The 13,425-nt window shown below is 38.2% G+C and overlaps 1 protein-coding gene across 19 annotated transcripts in view; it reads left to right on the forward strand.

Moving 5' to 3' along the window:
* TMEM62 (transmembrane protein 62) overlaps positions 1-13,425 on the forward strand; it is a 62,672-nt gene that overhangs the window by 20,415 nt on the left and 28,832 nt on the right. For 8 of the 19 annotated variants that reach the window (XM_023757543.1, XM_023757540.1, XM_023757545.1 and 5 more), the window contains exons 2-6: positions 1,842-1,979; positions 4,770-4,815; positions 9,582-9,723; positions 12,550-12,674; positions 12,820-12,942. In XM_023757543.1, coding sequence (XP_023613311.1) covers positions 1,842-1,979; positions 4,770-4,815; positions 9,582-9,723; positions 12,550-12,674; positions 12,820-12,942 — 574 coding nt within the window. Of the gene's footprint in view, positions 1-22; positions 189-421; positions 607-1,841; positions 1,980-4,769; positions 4,878-9,581; positions 9,724-12,549; positions 12,675-12,819; positions 12,943-13,425 lie in introns of those variants that run through there. The other 11 variants (XM_023757554.1, XM_023757556.1, XM_023757546.1 and 8 more) reach the window with 11 other exon arrangements.

Consider the following 13,425-nt stretch of genomic DNA (forward strand, 5'->3'; position numbering starts at 1 on the left):
GGCAGGATGGCTGCAGCCGCTTGGCCTTCCGGGTGCTGGCGGGCCTGGTGGCCGCGGCGCTGACGGCCGTGCTCCTGGAGCACTACGGCCTGGCGGGACAGACCTCGCCGCTGCCCCAGACCCGCGTCCCCAGGAGGCCGCACCCTGCGCCGGGCCCCGGGGCCAGCAACATCTTCTGGGGTCTGCAGGTGACGCTGGGGGAGCCTGGCCGGGGCGGGGGGCTGGGGGGAGGGCCGGGTGCAGAGCTGGCAGGACTCGGTGAGACGCTGGCAGTTTCCGCGGGGGCAGGACCCGTGCCCACCCGTGCCCATTCAGGCCCCAAACCCTGGGCGGGGGTGGGGGTGGGGGGGCGCCTCGGTCCTTCCCTGGCGGGGGTGGGTTCTCTGTTGCACTGCATTTTTGCTTTTTCCTACCCCCATAGAGAGCCGCTGGGTCGCTCTGTACGTGCTGCCTCTTCCTGACTCAGATATCTGTTTAATACCTGCTTTCGGCAGATATCCGACCTTCACCTGAGCAGGTTTCATGACCCAGGCAGAGCTGCAGACTTAGAAAAGTTCTGTTCTGAAACTATTGACATCATTCAACCAGCTCTCGTCCTAGCAACAGGTAGGGAAGGCTGCTGTGCTATCCTGTTGTTCTGTGGTCCGGAAGGTAGAATGATAGCCAGGGCTGCAGCCCTTCACTTTGGGAACATTGGAAACACTATAGCCCCAGCCCCAGGCGAGCCCTCCTCCTGTAGAGGAGATAACACGTTATAATTCCATTTGCCTGTGGATAACTGAATCAAGATCCAGGATAAAAGATTTGTCATAGCAAGGTTTTGTTAAAGCGGTAGAAGCAGGACTCTGTCCTCATCTTAATGTCTGCTGTATTTGTATCTGTTTTTGATGTTGCATTCCTGAATTTGAGAGAGGATTAGGGAAAGCCCTTTAACCACAACTCAAAAGTTACCTTTAAAACAAAACGCACTCATATTTCCATGTTTTTTACAGTTAATCTTATATTGTCAATTGTTTGAGGCTTCAATTACTCAGGATTTCAATTACTTTTTCTTCAGCCCTTGGTACTTCTGAGACTTGGGTTCCCTAGAGTTTTCAAACCCCTAACCATTTGCTCCCAAACCATGTTGGAGGAGAAGCTAAAGGAGCATCTATCTTGTCTACTAGGGGATTCATCCCACCTCCCTTACTGAAACACCTCTACTGATATGATGGAATAGTAGTCCTCATCTTATGGCAAACTTCTATTTCAAGGGTCTGTCTAGTTTTCTAGAAATTTTGGTATTTCTTTGTCCAATCTACACCTTCCAGATTGCTTCTTGCTGTAAAAATAATACTTGGTTAGATTACAGCCGTTGCCATTAGGCACCTGCCCAGACTGTTGGAATTTCTTATAATTTTTGTTAGGGTCCCATGCTCTCTTTTTTTATTTTTTTAATGATCTTTAGATTGAGAAGAAAGGAGAGGGAAAGATAGAAACATCAAATATCAATTGGCTGCCTCCTATGGGTGATGCAGCCTGCAACCCGAGCATGTGCCCTGACTGGGAATTGAACCAGCAACCTCTCGGTGCATGGTCAGTGCTCAATCCACTGAGCCACACTGGTCAGTCCATGCTCTCTTTAAAGATATATTTTTTCACAACCCATTTCTAATATAGGAGGTTAAATAGGCATTTGCTAAGCTATAAGGAACAAATGAATGGACTCAAAAGTGGTTATGCTTACGCATGTGGAATACTTTAAGTATCTGTTCCTTCAGTGTGCATTAAAATAAGTTGAACCTTGAACCTCCTCTGGGGTTTATTTTGTATTGCGATTCAATTCTTATGTAAATCTGCAGGAGATCTGACAGATGCCAAAACAAAGGACCTGTTGGGATCTATGCAGCAGAAGGTAGAATGGCAAACTTACCACAGTATTCTGAAGAAGACAAGGGTCATGGAAAAAACCAAATGGCTTGATGTCAAAGGAAATCATGGTAAGAGTCAAGACCCACATATAATTAAGGCTATATTTTTATTTCCTCCAAGAGCCTAGATTCTTTCATTTAGATTATAAAATGGGACATTGTAACCTAGGTTTAGAGATACTAAAGGCGACAATTCTGAAAATACAACTCTGATATGTGATTTTAAAACTACAGGTGTCACCTGGCCAGTGTGGCTCAATTGTTGAGCGTCGACCTATGAACCAGGAGGTCATGGTTCGATTCCCCATCAGGGCATATGCCCAGGTTGCGGGCTTGATCCCCAGTGTGGACATGCAGGCTGTAGCTGATCAGTGATTCTCTCTCATCATTAATCTTTTTCTCCTTTGCTCTCTGAAATCAATAAAAATATATTTAAAAAATAAGTAAATATAAAACTACAGATGTCCCTAATTGGTTTGGCTCAGTGGATAGAGCATCAGCCTGTGGACTCAAGGGTCCCAGGTTCGATTCCGGTCAAGGGCATGTACCTCGGTTGCGGGCACATCCCCAGTAGGGAGTGTGCAGGAGGCAGCTGATCGATATTTCTCTCTCATCGATCTTTCTGGCTCTCTATCCCTCTCCCTTCCTCTCTGTAAAAAAACCAATAAAATATATTTTTTAAAATAAATAAATAAATAAAACTACAGATGTCAATGTTGACCTTAGAGGGGAAAGTTGGTATGGTCCTTTCTTCTTTACATGGAAGAAAAGCTTCTAGCAAAACCCATGCAGGTGAATATTTAAAAAAATATGCATTTTTCAAGGTGAAAGAAGCCAAACTTCTCAGTCTATATACTGTATGATTCCAGTTTTATGACATTCAAGAAAAGGCAAAACTATGGGTAGATAACAGATTGCAGTTGCCAGGAGGATGGGAATGGGGAGAAGGTTGACTATAAAGAGGCATCAAGAGAGAATTTTGGTGGGTAGTGGAACTGTTCTGTATGTTGATTGTGGTGGTACATATATTACTGTGCATTTCTCAAAATCCATAGAACTGTACATCACAAAGAATGAATTTTACTGTGTATAAATTGAAATTGCAAATAAATCCCCATCAGCATGAGGAGAGAAATGGATAATCCCTTTCTGTTTTTAGATGATCATTGTTGTAATAGTAAGGAAATGAACTCTTCTCCAAAAGTATCATGATGGTAGTAGATTTGCTGGTTTTATAAAGGTTGACTTTCTTACTGGTTAGTTACTTAATTTGTCTGCTTCATTTGATTATTCATTAGTGGTAAGTACCTAATTATATTTTTAAAAACTCTACTATTTTAAGCAGATAAGTCTATCTGGTGAAATATACAGCTCTTGGTTTGATTAAAAGATGCCTTCTTACAAAGCAACTATGAATTATAAATTGAAAATAGGATATCTGGCTTACAACTTTCTCTGCTATATTTACATTTCCCCTTTTCCCTGATCCTAATTAGTGGTACGGGTCAAATTCTTTTGCAATAAATAATAAATATGTGTATTTTTTTAAAAAGTTTTCCAAGCCAAGGTGCTGACTTATTTCAAGTAAGATATATCAAATAGACTCCTGTGTTTAAATAATCTGCATAGTCCTCGGAGTTCATAAAAATCTAACTTAACTTGAATAGGCATAAATGTTTATGGTATGAGCATATATATACATGCTGTGCTATCATAGGAGGAGAAACTAATCTTTACTAAAATTTATAACAATTTTTCTCTTACTAAGCAAGAAGTTACATATACATTATATTTCTTTGGGGCTAGAATGGACTTACAGATTAATTTCTAAGGTTATTAGAAATGTAGTGGATTCCTGGAATTGAAGCAGTTTCAGCTGTTGCAATCAGTCTGCCAAACTATGAAATCACTGTATTTCCAGATAACTATTCTATGACATCCTGAACCTTAACCCTTACCATTATGTAATTCCTTTCTTACTGAATCTTCTTTAAGATTTAAGAGGAGAGGGGCTATTATCAAAGTAATCTGTTTTTTAGAGGCACTTGGTATGTATCCATATATCAGGCGTCAATCCAGTCCTTGCTGGCTTCCAGAATCACATGATTAAAACAACAGCAATAGCCCTGACCGGTTTGGCTCAGTGGATAGAGCATCGGCCTATGAACTGAAGGGTCCTGGGTTCAATTCCAGTCAAGGGCATGTACCTTGGTTTCGACCACATCCCCAGCAGGGGTTGTGCAGGAGGCAGCTGATCGATGTTTCTCTCTCATCGATGTTTCTAACTCTCTATCCCTCTCCCTTCCTCTCTGTAAAAAATCAATAAAATATATTTTTAAAAACACACACAAAACAACAGCAATAACCATCCAGTCTTGTACTTTCAAATTGATGTGTATTCTAAATAGTACATAATTCAAAGTATTTATTATTCTCCAGTATACTAGATGCCTTAAACAAGTTTCCAGATAATCTGAATTCTATTTTCAAATTTTAAAAATTATCAATCTAATTTATTGGCATTCTACCATTTAAATTGTTATTGAAAGAATTCTAATTTTTCTTTAGTCATTAACATGTTTGCACTTTTTAAAAAAAATATTTCTACTGATTTTCAGAAAGAGAGGAAGGGCGAGAGAGCGAGAAAGAGAAACATCGATGTGAGAGTGGGACATTGATTGGCTGCCTCCCACATCCTCCCACTAGGGATCGAGCCCACAACTCAGGCATGTGCCCTGACTAGGAATTGAACCAGCAACCTTTGGTGCATGGGATAATGCCCAAACAACTGAGCCACACTGGCCAGGGTGCATTTTTCTTTTTAATATAGGTGATGTTTGCTCTTTTCTTTTTAATTAGATTCATTCAATGTTCCAAGTCTGGAGAGCGTCGAGAATTATTACAGGTACTGTAATGAACAGAAGACAGACCATCATGTGTTACAAGAAGGGTACAGTCAATGAATGGGTGAAAACATTTTTTAACAGATAAATTTCTATTTACAGAAACTGGTAATTTAGAAAAGGAAACTTTTTTTTTTTTTTTTTAATGTGTATGACATTCAATTTTTTGTTTTTGTTTTGGAACTTTTTCTTTTAATTCTTTTTATTCCATGTGCTTTCATGCTTTTTCTTGGGTAATGGTACTTGTAATATTCCACATAGACATTTATTTATTTATTTATTTATTTATTGTCATTGATGCATAGCAGAAGTCATTTAGATCATAGCTTGTCAACTAGAATACTAAAGGTTTTAGGAATGCTGAGATATTGATTTTCTCACCCGCTAGGGTGGCTGAAGTGCCCATTTGGTCACCTCTGGCTGCTTTATCCTTTCATTCCAGAATGTCACACAAATATTAAAGTTTTCTTTATGTGCCATGAATATGAAAAAGATTGTGAATGTGAAAGGATCTTGAGTTAGAAAACTGATTCTGTAATCTCAATGTGTTAAGATTCTTCTTTTGATTATAATTTCACAGTATTTCTGCATTGTCAGTCAAGTAGCAGATATTTATTGAGAGCCCTTCATCGGTTAGATAGTATGAGAGATACAAGAGTTAATATTTGTAAGGCTTCTGTATAAATGTTTAAGATTCCAGCAGATGGGTGTAGATCCACCGGTCATACAGCCACCTAAACAACCCTTGTATGTAAGTTCACTTATTAAACTGGTCACCTACAAAATAAAAAAAGTTAGTATTAAAAAATATAGTCTATACCTTCAAGGAAGTCTATCTAGCTTAAGGTGATAAAAATTGTTTAGGAAACAACTAGAAAAGAACATGAAGGAATGGTTGATGAAATGCTAGATTGTTATACATGGTAATCACTCTGAGAAATCAGAAAAGGCGGAGGTCAGCTTGGAGTGGACAGAGAGAAGACTTTATTTTTAATTTAATTTTTTTTAAGTTTGGATTTAATTGGCATATAGTATTGTGTAAGTTTAAGGTATACAGCATGTTTATATGTTATATTCATATATTGCAGTATAATTACCACCATAGCTAATACCTCTGTCTCGTCACATAATTTTTGTGTGTGTGTGTGATGAGAAGAATTAAGATCTAGTCTCTTTTCATCTTAGAAGTTATAGTATTGTTGACTATAATTACTATCTGTGCATTAGGTCTTCAGAACTTATTTATTTATTAGTTGTAAGTTAAAGAAGACTAGAAAAGAAGTGAAAATTGTGTCCAGCCTTTTTTATTTTTCAATATTTTTTATTGATTTTTTTAGAGAAAGGAGGGTAGAGGGAGCAGGGAGAAAGATAAAAACATCGATGAGAGAGAAGCATTGATCAGCTGCCTCCTGCACACTCCCTACTGGGTATCAAGCCCGCAATCTGGGCATGTGCCCTGACAGGGAATCGAACCAGTGACCTCTTGGTGCATACATTGACACTCAACCACTGAGCCATACTGGCTGGGCTGTGTTCAGTCTTAAAAGAGGGGTAGCATTTCAAAAAGTAAGATACTTTGAGTGGTATATTTTAGGCAAAAACAACAACAACAAAACCAACCCCCAAACAAAAACAAAATAAAGCGAACTCTCTGAACTTTAAAAGCTAGAATGAACTTTTAGGGGCAGTAAGGAAACTGGTTATCACCAAAATTAGGGTTCATAATGAGGACTGGTGTCTTGGGACCAATTTAATGGAAGTCTTAAGTGAGAAGCATAGAGATTTAGATGGGATGAGTAATAGTTCATAATCCAGTTTGGTTCCTAAGAAGACAAGTAACATAATGAAAATAGTATTTTATAAAGACAATTGCACAACAACAACAACAAAAAGATACGGATAAAAAAAAAGAGAGAGAGAGAGAGAGACTGGAGCTGTATGGATACCAAATAGGAGAGTCCTGCAGTAGTCCAGTCATAGTATGAAAAGGGCTTGAGAAGACAAACCTATCTAAGTTCCTGGATATGGGAATAGTGGCATCAATTTGAGGATGATATGTCAAAAAGAATTGCTTGCCATATAATTAGTCCCCATAACTTGGAAGAAGAGGTATTCTTCTTTTGTTAATGTGAGAAAAGAAAAGGACAGAGATGAAAATATTTCACTTTCTATTAACTGTGTCTTTGATTGTGACTATGGGAATGGAGTTAAGAAACATTTTCTTTTTTTTTTTTTTTAATATTTTAATAATTTTTATTTCTTAAAGTATTACAAAGATCTTAATCACTTTAAAGTTTCTTATCTATATACTAGAAGCCCAGTGCAACATATCTCGTGCACGAGGGGGGAGAGAGGAGGGGTTCCCTAGGCCCAGCTTATACCCTCTCCAATCTGAGACCCCTCGGGAGATGTCTGACTGCCTGTCTGGTCCCCCTTAACTGCCCCCCCCTGCTGGCCTGGTCACCCCAACTGCCCCCCTGCTGGCCTGGTCGCCCCCAACTTTCCCCCCACCCCCCGCCAGCCTGGTCACCCCTCACTGCCCCCCCTGCCGGCCTGGTCGCCCCACACAGCCTGCTGCTCAGTCATTTGGTCATCTGTCACTAACCCCCCTGCCAGCCTGGTCGCCCCACGCAGCCTGTTCGGTCATCCTTTCTGTTGTTTCGGTTGTGACGGTCGCTTGGGCTTTTATATATATAGATTTTTGTTCCTAACTGCCTAACCTATCTGAGTTTAATAAATAGCATATATCTACATATCTATCTACATATCTATCTGTCTATCTATTTATCTATCTATCTATCACAGAAATATCAACCTGAAGGAAAGAAATCTTCAAGTTAAATCTTGAGCTTAAGAATGCCCCAGAGGATGTGGAGAAAAGGGAACACTAGTTCACTGCTAATGGGAATGCACTATGGATAACAGTACGAAGTTTTCTCAAAAAATTAAAAATGGAACTGTCATTTGACCCAGTGATCCCACCTCAGGGAATATATCCTAAAAACTCGGAAACACTAATCAGAAAGAATATGTGCACCCCTATGTTCATAGAAGCATTATTTACAATAGCTAAGATGTGGAAATAGACCAAGTGCCCATCAATAGATGAATGGGTAAAAAAGCTGTGGTACATTTACACAATGGAATGCTATACAGCTGTAAAAAAAGAGGGGCCCTTTACCCTTTGAGACAGCATGGATGGACCTGGAGACTATTATGCTAAGTGAAATAAGCCAATCAGAGAAAGACAAATATCACATGATATCATTTACTTGTGGAATCTAATGAACAAAAGGAATTGACCAACAAAATAAGACCCAAAGCATGGAAGCATGAACAGACTGACTTACCTCGATGTGGGGTTGCAGGGAGGAGGAGCGAGAAACCAAAACACTTATATGCATAGTCCATGGACACAAACAATAGGGTGGTGAAGACTTGTGGGGAGGGGGGGAGGGGAGAAAGTAGGCGTTAGGCAGAGGTGGGTAAAGGGGAAAAAAATGGGAGACATCTGTAATACTGTCAACAAAAAAATAAGAAAATAATTTAAAAAAGAGTGCCCCAGTGAATGCCAAAATCCAGAATTCAAAAAATGTTATTAACTATCATATATTTTAACCTCTCCCTTTAAATAGTTGGATTTATTTTTTGATAGTTGGATTTTAACGTGTCAAAAATATAGCAATATAAACAACATATGAGATTATAAAATCCTGAAGAATAACTCTGAAAACATATTGAGCAGGAAAAATATAAATAAACTTTTTAATGAGGAAGAAGCCCTGAAATGAAAATTTTAAAAATACCAAGAAGAGAGGCAATAGAATTGACTATTAACTGTAATATGTATGATAAATTATGATATAGTTGATGGCTGTTGTGGCTTAAATTTAGCTCCCTGATGGCACATTAAGTTTCAGAAGTTTATTTGTATTTTTCATATGTGCTCTTAGGTAAAAAGTCATATAGGACACTTAGGTATTTTCTTACAATGTTCTGACATTTGAATAATATAGGTATACCCCAATGTAATCTATACTTTCCTTACATTTATTTAACAAATATTTAACAAGTGCCTACTTTATGTACGATGTTACCCATCCTTTCTCTCTACTCTGCACTCTCCTACTTTATGGACACCTGAACACTATTGACACTTAAGATGGTGAGGACTTTTATTACCGGATATGGACCCTGTGAATGTTATCAGTATGTTTTTAGGAACTGAAAAAGGTTTACTGACCCATACCTAGACTATCATTTTTCTCCTGGTTTGATGACTTCTTTACAAGGTTTTATCGCTAGTTAAGCCTCTGTAGTCCTGTTTTAAGAAATAAACACTTTTGTATCTCACTGCACTAAGAATTCTACTATGTACTTAGTAGGACTTCACTACTGTTTTTTTTTGTTGTTGTTTTTTTTTTTTTTTAGCAACTTTTATTTTTATTTTATTCACTACAGTTTTAATGATTGGTAAGTACCATTTCACTAGGTTCTGACTGATCTCTTTTTAAATGTTTAGTGGACTGCTTAAAATCGCCCCCTACTTCTCTGCTTTACTTGGCAACTTTGTGTGTTGGTTACTGTCTTTAGAGACAATGGGATAAAAATCTTTACAATTTCTTTTACACTTTATCCATTGTGGATCTAGTTCAGTTTGTTTCTCTGTCAGATCAGGGGAGGCAAACCACAGTGTGATATTAGGGCATTTAAACGTATTCAGTTTTTTTATGATTGCATTAAAACTTTTCTGTCTTGTATTTTTTAGGAAATATTCTGCCATACGTACGGATGGCTCTTTCCATTATGTTCACAGTACTCCCTTTGGAAACTATTCTTTCATCTCTGTGGATGCCACCCTAAACCCAGGGCCTAAGAGGCCCTATAATTTCTTTGGAATTTTAGATGAGGTACAGTAAAAATCTCACTTCTCTTTGTAGCTAACCTACTTCTCTCAGATATATGTGGCTCACTTAAAATTATCCTAGGGAAACAAGTCCTTATCTAAAAATGCTTGAGAAAAAAGTTTCCTGCGATTACAGGTATAGCCAGAAGAAATTATTGGCTACTTCAGCACTGTTATTGCTATACCTATTCTTGCCCCACAATCTGGGAAAGAAGTACCTCACATTTTATACTTATATTTATTCAGTAAACATTTATTAAATACGTACTAAGTGTAAGATGCACTTAGCAAGGTACAGGGCATACAGCTTTGTATACTATATGGTATATTCCTAAATCCCTGCAGGTCTCTCTCTCTCTCTCTCTCTCTCTCTCTCTCTCACTCTCACTCTCACAATCTCTATCTCTATCTCTTTCTTTCAATATTTATATTGAAATAAACAAGTTCCTTTTAAACAATTTTTTGTAAGCTAGGTGAAGACTCTTTGTAAGCTGGATTAAAACTGGAAAGTCACATCTGAGAACCTCTCATTATTTCTTGGTACAACAAATAACAACTCGTTAAATGTTTAGTGAGCACATGCTCATATGCAGTACGTATGTGTCCATGTATAAGAATACAAAGGTGATATGGCCAAGTTCCTGGCCCCTTAAGATATTTAACCTAGTGGTGGGGCATAAGACCAGTGCAGAAATAACTCATAAAAGGCTGAATTTGCTAAGTGCTGCAAGAGATTCAAAGTGATATGAGGGTGTAGAGGGGCTGGAAATCAAGTGAACAGAATATTGTCTGATGCATTGTGTTATATTAGGCGTTTTGTTTAATGTAGGTGTATTTTGTTTCCTGTCTACCAAATGTTTTTAGACCGAGTTGATTAAAGTGTTATTTTTAAATGTATTCCTCAGAATAATGTTTTTTTAAGGTATGATTCAAGGGTCATCTGCATAAAAATCGGCTGGAATCTTATAAAATGAATATTCCCGGCTTTACTTGCAATGTATCAAATTAGAAACACTTAGGGTGGGGCCCAGGAATTTATTGCCAATAGCACTTTACAGATAATATTAATGTATATTTACGTATGTACAAGTTATTTTTGAAATCAACTTCTTGAGGGATGATTTACATATAATAAAATGCATTCATTTCAACTGTTTGAAGAGTTTAAAAATATATGTATATATATTTTTTATTGATTTCAGAAAGGGAAAGGGAGAGAGAGAGAAACATCAATGATGAGAGAATTATTAATTGGCTGCCTCCTGCATGCCCCCTTCTGGGACTGAGCCCAAAACCTGGGCATCTGCCCTGACTGAGAATCAAACTGTGAGCTCCCAGTTCATAGGTTGACTTTCAATCACTGAGCCACGCTGGCCAGGTTGTTTGCAGAGTTTTGATAAATGTCTATACTGGTGTGTATCTCTCTCCACAACTAAGAACCCCAGAAAATTATCTTGTAAAGTCAGTCTCCACCCCCAGTTACAGGGGACAATTGTTCAGGGTTTTCTGTCAGCATAGATTACTTTTGTTTGTTCTAGAGTTTTATATAAACGAGATCATACAGAATGTACTCTTGTATTTGGCTTCTTTTGCTCAGTATAATGTTTCTGAGATTTACCCCATATTATTGTGTGTATCAGTTCTTTCTGTTTAAAAAGTACATTTTTATTGATTTTTTTTCTAATTGTCACTTGAGGATATTCTTCCATTGATTATTAGAGAGAGTGGAAGTGAGGGGGAGAGACAGAGAGAGAGAAAAACATTGATGTGAGAGAGACACATCAATTGGTTGCCTCCTGCACATCTCCCAACCGGGGATTGAGCCTGCAACTGAGGTACATGCCGTTGACTGGTGATTGAACCGGGACCCTTCAGTCCTTGGGCCAATGCTCTATCCACTGAGCAAAACTAGGGCTTTAGAGAGAGAGAGAGAGAGAGAGAGAAACATCAATCGGCTGCCTCCTGCACACTCCATACCAGGGATTGAGCCCAAAACCTGGGCAAATGCCCTGACTGGGAATCAAACTAGCAACCTCTAGGTGCACTGAAGATGCTCAACAAACTGAGCCACACCGGCCAGGGCAGTTCTTCTTTTTTTTTAATCCTCACCCGATTTTCCATTGATTTTTAGGGAGAGTAGAAGAGAGAGGGAAAGGCAGAGAGAAACATCAATATTAGAGAAACACATCAATTGGTTGCCTCCTGAACCCCTACCAGAGGCCAGGCCGGGGAGGAGCCTGCAGCCAAGGTATGTGCCGTTGACCAGAATTGAACCTGGGACCCTTTGGTCCACAGGCCGACGCTCTATCCACTGAGCCAAACTGGCCAGGGCCAGTTCTTTATTTTTAAATTGCCACGTAGTATTCTGTTGTATGGCTATATGCAATTTGTTGATGGTTTCTAATTTTTGGCTACTATGACTAGAGCTGTTAGAAACATTCAGGTACAAGGCTTTCTATGGACATAATATGTATTTTTTTTTAGTATCAGTATCCTCTTTATTAATTGCAGTGTGGTATACAGGGCTGAAAAGGTTAGTGTTTCTTTATTTTTATAAAGAAATTTATAAATTTTAAAAATTATGTAAGGTTACGTTGATTATTTTTGTTCCCTCATCTATTAAATGGGGGTAATATCTGCCCTGTTTATATTATATGTGAAAACAGTTAGAAACTTACAAACGTCCATACAGGTCATTAATTAGCAGGGTGTCAGCCCGAAACATAATACACTTTTTATTATAATATCTGAAGGGTGTTGTTTAATCTATTGACATTAGATTTCAGCCTGAGCCTAATTAAAAGATTCTTCTATTTTTCTTCCTTTTTAGAAACAGATGGAGGAGCTTTTATTATTGTCAAAGGAAAGTAATCAGAGCAACCACACTATTTGGTTTGGACACTATACAACATTTACTATTCTTTCTCCATCACCAGGAGTTCGGTCAATAATGAGGTGAGGCAGGCTTCTAAAATGAAAATGAATTGTTTTTAGTTATTTTATATTGCTCTACCTATCTTGCTTTTCTGAAGAAATATTTGTATGAGTTTGCCACACAAGTTATTTTTATTCATTATTCCGTTTATTTTTCATTGGTTAGTTCAGCTACAGCTTATTTGTGTGGGCACCTCCATACACTTGGTGGACTGATGCCTGTTTTGCACACTCGTCACTACCAGGGCACTTTGGAACTTGAGGTGGGAGACTGGAAGAACAACAGAAGGTAAGGGGTAGTTTCCCCACAGAATAAAACTTACACCTGTTAACACATTATGGACCAGTAGTTTTATTACTAGCTTTACCCAGTGGCCAGATAAGTTTCTATTGAACTAGGACAAAAAACGTTTTACATAAATGTTTAAGGCATGCTTTAAAATTAACTATCCATTGCATTTTGAAGTTATTTATTACATGTTCTTACAAGCTAATATCTTTTTAAAGTATGATATTTTGTAAAACACTGTAATATGAAGCGAGAATTCTCGTGATTCATCCACAATGTGTTAAGTTTGCTAAAGCAATAATAGCTTTCTTAATGCTATCGTGGGTAATCCCAATTAAGGAAAAACTTGTGATATTTCTGTTTTTGAAGTAATTTGTGTACCTGGCAATTTTTGTTGTGCAAAAACTTTTTACAACAGTTATGTTTGCTATCACTATGTTATGTTGGGTTTTCAAGACACATCCATTAGGAAATAGTTCTCAA

The sequence above is a fragment of the Myotis lucifugus genome, unplaced genomic scaffold (assembly GCF_000147115.1).
Source record: "Myotis lucifugus unplaced genomic scaffold, Myoluc2.0 scaffold_109, whole genome shotgun sequence".
NCBI classification, from domain to species: domain Eukaryota; kingdom Metazoa; phylum Chordata; class Mammalia; order Chiroptera; family Vespertilionidae; genus Myotis; species Myotis lucifugus.